The sequence below is a fragment of the Chelonoidis abingdonii genome, chromosome 5, assembly GCF_003597395.2.
Source record: "Chelonoidis abingdonii isolate Lonesome George chromosome 5, CheloAbing_2.0, whole genome shotgun sequence".
In the NCBI taxonomy this organism is placed as follows: Eukaryota; Metazoa; Chordata; order Testudines; family Testudinidae; genus Chelonoidis; species Chelonoidis abingdonii.
In genome coordinates this window covers 87,070,459-87,077,168 of record NC_133773.1, presented here as the reverse complement: position 1 = coordinate 87,077,168, position 6,710 = coordinate 87,070,459, and the positions used below count along the sequence as shown (strand labels likewise).

The window sequence follows — 6,710 nt, the reverse complement described above, 5'->3', positions numbered from 1 at the left end:
TTTTGCACAGGATTATTTTTCTACTTTATGCAAGTTGTTTGCAATGTCCTATTTTCATTGCAAGTGACAGACTAGGTTACATTACATGTGTACATAGGTGTCTTGTGCATAAGTGACTCATACATAGACACTTTGGATGTCAAAAAAAGTAGATGAATATTCTGTAGGAATATTGAGTAGCATTAATACATGTTTTGAAATGTTAGTTCTGTTAGAGTGCAAATGTCATCCCAAGCAAATAATGTGGGTAAAAAATCTCCAACACCAAAGGTCACTTCTGTCCCAGATGTAACACAAGACATTCCCCAACAGCTTGTTTATTGTAATAGGAGCTATTTTATGGATAGCTCATTTTACACAGACATTTTAGAAATACATCCTTAATATTGGACTAGCAGCACTAAACAACTATAACACTCTTAATTTGTTGTTGTGAAAAGGAAGAGTAGCAGAACTCATTTAATCAACTTCCTTTTTACACCATTTCTAGTTCTCTCATACTGGAAGAGGGTGCCACGTTAATGCAATTTTGTAGTTTAAAAGTATTTTTAATCAGAAAAAAGGAATTCTCTGATGGTGAACATTGCAGTATCTAATTAGCAGGGACCAATAGGCGATTGTTTTATTACACTTAGAGATATACTTGGAAGTTGAAACAAAAGAACGCTAGTACACAGTTGTCTGAACTGTCAGTTAAGGAAGCAGATGGATGCCTGTCCTACATTGGATCTATTTTTAGAAGCTCATTGATAGCTATATGCAAATAGTGATCAAAGTTCTGATGAAACATCTGTAGGCTGAAGAGCCCCTTTCCAGAGGTACAGTTCTTTAGTGATGGGCATCCAGTTCCAACAGGCAGAGCTCATCCCAGATGGGTGAAGGATCACCATGGACTACAGGAACCTATGCACTCCCGCAGATAACTTTCTGAACGGCCTTCTGAAACTTCCATCAGTGTTGTGCACACAGTCAGCTAGCAAGAAAAAGGAAACTCATTTTATCCCTCCTGTGATTCACATTTTACTTATTTCAGATATTTGCTGAGGAACAGAGGATGAGAACTACCTGGCTCTTCTAGCTTCTAATATTTCTAGTTGTGTGTATTATGAAGTTTGTTTTTAGTAAAACATTACATGTATACGGTAAGAGCAAGAATATGAAGATTATGTTCTTGCCATCCACACAGAGGTAAAAACCTCAAACCTCTATGATCAGTTATAACTAAAACTTAATCTTAATCCCACTGAAGAACCATCAAGTGTCCATTCTATATGTTAAGAGAAAACTTTAGGCATGCTGAGAAGTAGCATCCTGAGCTACAACTGGAAAGTTTTAAAAGTAAGTCTAAGTTATGTGAATCACTGATTAACCAGTTTTGGACTGATCTTTAATGAAGGCCCAGAACCTCTGAAATGTTCTTGAATCAGTAAATATATAAAAGAGGAGACATTATCCTAAAATTTACATCACCTCTACAAAAAAAGATAATGATTAACACTTTTCATCCCTGGATCTGTGCTCCTTGACATAAGATTCCTTGCTCATGGCACTAAGGAAGATAAGGTTTGTGATATGAGTCACAATTTGTAAGCAGACTGGACCAGATTTATCCCTTGGACATTTAAACTCTAAAAATTCATGGGTAACAGTGAATCTGATCTCCCCCAAATCTCAAGTGTGTTTGCCTCTATTTACAGATAGAAGTTTAAATGATTTCATATACATTTTGTGAAGTGCCAGAGAACTTTGACTCCAACATATTCTGAAGGAAGTTTTACTTAGGAATCTCATATCAGTGCTTTCCCCTGCTTGTGTAATTTGACTGCTATTAGAAACGATGAGGTGTTCATCCTTTTCTGAACAAGTTGGATTTGCTGCACATCTTATTACAAACTAGTATGATCACTGCATTCACTGATGTTTCAGAAGATGTCTTGCTGGTTATTCTTCATTTTCAAGACCAAGAATAATTTTGTCGTTTTATTTTTGTTTCAAGTTTCTAGCCCTAGCCATAAGTAGGTGAAATGCCACTGAATCTGACCTAAAGTGATATGCCCACCTTGTGGAAATACACCTCCATTGCAAGAAATGTGAAAAAATGGTTACCTTATTTAAGATAGGCTTTGTGGAGAGAACATCATAGATGGTTGGTAGGGAGATATTCTGAAAGGTAAGTAGATCAATTAGCTACATTTATATTAGCTCACGTTTACATACAAATTACATAGCAAGATCATGCTGGGAACAGGGATATATCATCTTTGCTGACTACTTAAGGTGTAAAGTTAAAGCAGACTGAAAGAATACATAACTCCAACCATCCTCGGGACAGAAGATACATGGGCACTAGAGATTGGCAGGCCAGGCTTTGCTGCAGGTAGGGCAGTTTTGTAGCATTTGGCACCTGTTAAGTCAGCTGTAGTATTTCGCTCATGGATGAAGCAATCCCTAGATGTAGTTTAGGACATGTTTTTATATTCTCAGTTGTACCCCAACCTGCTTTTACTACATAAGAAAAAAAACCTTCTGAAATTTGAGTTTAAAAATGCAAAGCAGTGAGAGCCTCAGGCTAAATCATGTAGGCAAACTTGCATCACAAAGCCTTAGTTCTTCCTGTTACCAAGCTAATGCCCTGAGCTGCCATGGTTAACGCAGACCCTCACTATGAGGTGGCTTGAGTTCAGATAATTTAAAATACTAAATTATTTTAAAATTTACCTCTTGCTTTGTCTGGTTCATGCACTTCATTGCAGGTGTTCTACGGTCATCCAAGACAAGGGGAGCCGTCCAACGATCATAGTTTGTTTCTACCACATACCATGTGCCCTTCTTTGCATCAAGGCTTGAAAAGAGATATAAGTGTGTGTTCATTTTCAGTTAAATACTCCACAGATACAGATATGGCTAGCATAGGGGAAAAAGTGCATTTCACTGACAACACTAGTTAAAGAATTTGAGATTCCCGAGCAGATTAGTGAAATAGGCTTTTAGGATTATAAAAGCACTTTTTCCTGAATAAGCCAGATACTATATCAAAACACTGTTTTTGGATTAAAAGCTTTCAAATCAAGCAGTAAGATACTAGAGAGTCAACTGACTCTCTTAAGGAAAAAAACAGACCACTCATTAGACATAGGCACATCTGTCAATGGAATTTGTCTTGCTCTTAAGTGTACTTACTCCCAGATATCCAAGGCAGCTTGTCTGCTACGAGTGATTACACAGCCCTCTCCAGATTTGTTTCCTCCCAGTATGAAGTAAGCTGGAGCCAGTAGTCTTGTTTTAACCAGCTGGTCCTTTGCTTCTTGATAACTAAATAATCCATTAGAGAAGAGTCTTGTTGAACTACATGTGTCTGTGCTTTAAGCCCTATGAATACCCAAATATCAATCTGCAAGAAAGTCTTTTCCCTTATATCAGACTCTTATTGAATAAGTAAAACTTTAATAGAACTACATGAAGTAACAGTATTCTGAGTTTGTATAAGTAAAAATTCTCAAGAGCAAGCTGCTCATGTTTACAATTTGATTCACTATTTAAAAAGCCTATAGTTTGCTGGGAGAAATCTTCTGGATAGTCTTTTTAACTGTTGTCAAGACAAATGGGAACTTTTTCTTCTTTATAACTTGAAGTGTTTTGCACTCCCGCTCATGCGTTGCAGAGAAACAGAGCATTTTTTCCAATATCATGACAACATCCTAACTTGTGCTAGTGTCTGAAGAGGTTTTGTCATGATATGCCACTCGACAGCTGGAAGTGTTGTCTTAATTTTAGCTTCATTTAAGGAAAAAAGGGCTTGTCAAGAACCCACACACACACACGACAGGAAAAGGTTCTTGTTCCAATTTCTAAAGATCTACCACATATTTTCAAAATAGGTAGAGATCGGTTTAATTTTCAAGCTTCTAACAGGAGATTTTTTTAAAAAAAAAGTAATTAGGGAGTTCTACATGTTAATATCCACAGCATTACCATTATAAACAAAGATCATCAGAAAAAATGAGTTACCTTGTACCATTCTCTAGCACAGTTCTGGTGAGGAAGCCCATCCACATACCATCTCTCCTCCCAAGAATCCACTCAAAGATTCCTGAAAGACGTCACCAGTTATGACAATTTTTCTTCCTAGACACACACAAGCTTAATTTCCTCCTGATTTTTATAGCTTCTACATAACTGGTATAATCCCTAGCCTCAGCTTCTGTTCTCCCCTCTCCCCTGTCTTTTTTGGTAAATTTTGAAAACTTTGCTGTATATTCAAAAACAAGTCTCAGTTACTAACCAATGTAACCACCGTCAAGACTGAAGCGCTCATTCATTGTAAGAGTGAAAATTCCCTGGAAAATAGTAAACAAAATTAGTTAACTTTCATAATGAAAGTAAATACTTTAACTAGTTATTGACACCACAATGAGTAACACTGTACTTTAAGGTGGACACACAGCCTGATTCTGTAATCTGTTCTCCGTGTGACTATTCCCAGTGGAACTACTCATTGAGAAAGGGATTGCAAAATTAGACACAATGCAGCAGAACCTCACTAATCTAGATGTGGGTAAGACAAGGCAGAGGGTCATTCTCTCATCAGACCACTACAGGAAGCATCACATCAGTTGCCCGCCAGTAACGTTCCTGACCTCCCTTTTAGCCACCTAATTAGTCTCCCAGAACACCACCAGACCTTAGGAAAGTTCCAGGCTTGAAGACCTGCCCCATGGCATGGTCACCAGTACCACATTTTATTTATAGTAGCACATTAAACTTGCAAGGTATGCAATCGCCTCCACATTAAAGCCTCAATTTTCCCAACCCCTGTTGTGTGCTCAGCTCCTCCAGTGGGGTGGGAAGGGAACTCAACAGCTAAGGCCTAGACTCCTAAAGGCAGAGCTCACTATATTGCTGGAGCTCATTTTACCATGCTCATGGCTAAAATGGTAAAGAAGAGTAGGATAGAGCATGTGGAGAAGATCTGAGGTGATGGAAAATACAGGGAAAAAGAGGAAGTAGAGAAGAAAACCACCAGCTTGAGAGGCAGGGTGTATGTTTATAGTCAGTGTTTAAAATCTAGATAAATCCCAGATCTCAGCTGCCTGTAAATCAAGACAAGTCACTTTAAAATACATGCCTACATTTGATAGGAAGAGAGATTAACACATCTCAACACTAAGAACATGGACAAAGTTCACTGCTTCTCCTCTTCTTGGGAATCACAAGTGACCTCACTTTTTGCTTGTTCTCAAAGCTGCTTTTTTTTTTTTTTTTAAGCCAAATCTGTATTGGATACAAGACTGCACAATTCTGAATTCTGAGTGTGAGAGAAATTTTCCTTTAGCTATACAAGCTAGCTTCAAAGTTCAAGTATTTTATGCGGGCAATTTCCTTTTATAATGAAATTGCAAATCAATGGCATTTTCCAACAAGTATCCTTTCTTCCATTCTTTGGAAGCGTACATTTCCATCTCAACTATAAGTAAACTTGGAGGCTATAACTTGTGTATAAAGGGCTCAGAGTTATAAAAGATGAAGGACAGTCTTTGAAGGTGACTAACGAACAAGTTTCAAACCTGTTTCTAACTGATCCTTGGAAGGCAGGTGAATCGTGCTCTAAAAAAGCAAAATCTGCACCAGAAAGTTTTGTACCGTTGTAAACAAAGAATACTTACTGGTTTGATTCCAGACACCATGCCCACATATCCTGCAAAGTTTGTAGACTTAAATACAGTTTTGTTGTTTCTCTGGAAGTCTAGAGTCACCACTAAGGGCTTCAGTTCCTGAGTTATAATCCAGGAACTATTTTTTATGTCCCACCTACAGGAGGAAAGTGTGCATTAAGAAAACTCTGCTAACACATATTGTTAGGCTGCAACATTTAATTATGCATTAATGTACACATGCACCCAAAGCAACAGTGTTCCTAATTCCACATTTAGCATTACTTTTAATTCCTTACTTCTAGCTAATCTATGCATGAAGAAAGTGTAAAGCGAATTTATAAACTGAAGTTTATGGATGAATACGTAGTTTTAAAGCCCTCTACACCATACTTACCCAGACACCCTAACCCTATTAGCAAGAGGTCTTGAAATAATCTCAACTGTCCTAACAACTGTATCACTTTTGGCAGAGATATTACCTGGAATCAAGGAGCTACTGAGACTTTTAAAGCACATCAAAGATGTATACCTCTTGCACAAAGGGTGATGAAATCTTATTGCGGAGACCACCATCTTTAGTTTAAAGTCTCAGCCATGCCCCTATCTTATACAGACATGAGAAAGCAAAGATGCAATATTATCAGGATTCATTAAAGAGACATAGGGGTTCTCTCTTAGAGCCAAAAGAAAGAGTTCAAGTTCTTTGTGGGGAGGTTATTATTAATATTAATCGGGAAATCTGAAAGATGCTGAGGCGCACTGATCAACAAAGCTCACACAAAACAGCAGAAGTTCTAGTAAAAATATGGAGAAGATAGTAGTTATAGTTAATTTGCGGAAGTATTAGAAAAACCTAGATAAAATTGACATTTCAGAAATGTAGTGGGAGAATAAATTAATGGAATTCTGAAATTCTTGGCTATTGAGACAGTTGGGAGGAAAACTACTGCCAAACAATGGCGCTCAGACTATTCAAACAAAGTGAATGGAAGGGTTAGATGGGGTGGCAGGAAGAAGTCGGGGCAGGGGTCCCGGGTGGGGGGGGTGTAGGGGCGG

The 6,710-nt window shown here is 37.9% G+C and overlaps 1 protein-coding gene across 1 annotated transcript in view; it reads right to left on the bottom strand.

The window, feature by feature from the left end:
- Positions 1–301: 301 nt before the first annotated feature.
- The window catches only part of ASAH1 (N-acylsphingosine amidohydrolase 1), a 22,965-nt gene continuing 16,556 nt past the window's right edge, over positions 302–6,710 (bottom strand). The window contains exons 8-14 of the mRNA XM_032798192.2: positions 5,664–5,808; positions 4,283–4,337; positions 4,009–4,090; positions 3,181–3,312; positions 2,719–2,842; positions 2,107–2,163; positions 302–973 (exon numbers count right to left, since the gene is read on the bottom strand). Coding sequence (XP_032654083.1) covers positions 884–973; positions 2,107–2,163; positions 2,719–2,842; positions 3,181–3,312; positions 4,009–4,090; positions 4,283–4,337; positions 5,664–5,808 — 685 coding nt within the window. The 3' untranslated portion in view covers positions 302–883. The remainder of the gene's footprint in view (positions 974–2,106; positions 2,164–2,718; positions 2,843–3,180; positions 3,313–4,008; positions 4,091–4,282; positions 4,338–5,663; positions 5,809–6,710) is intronic.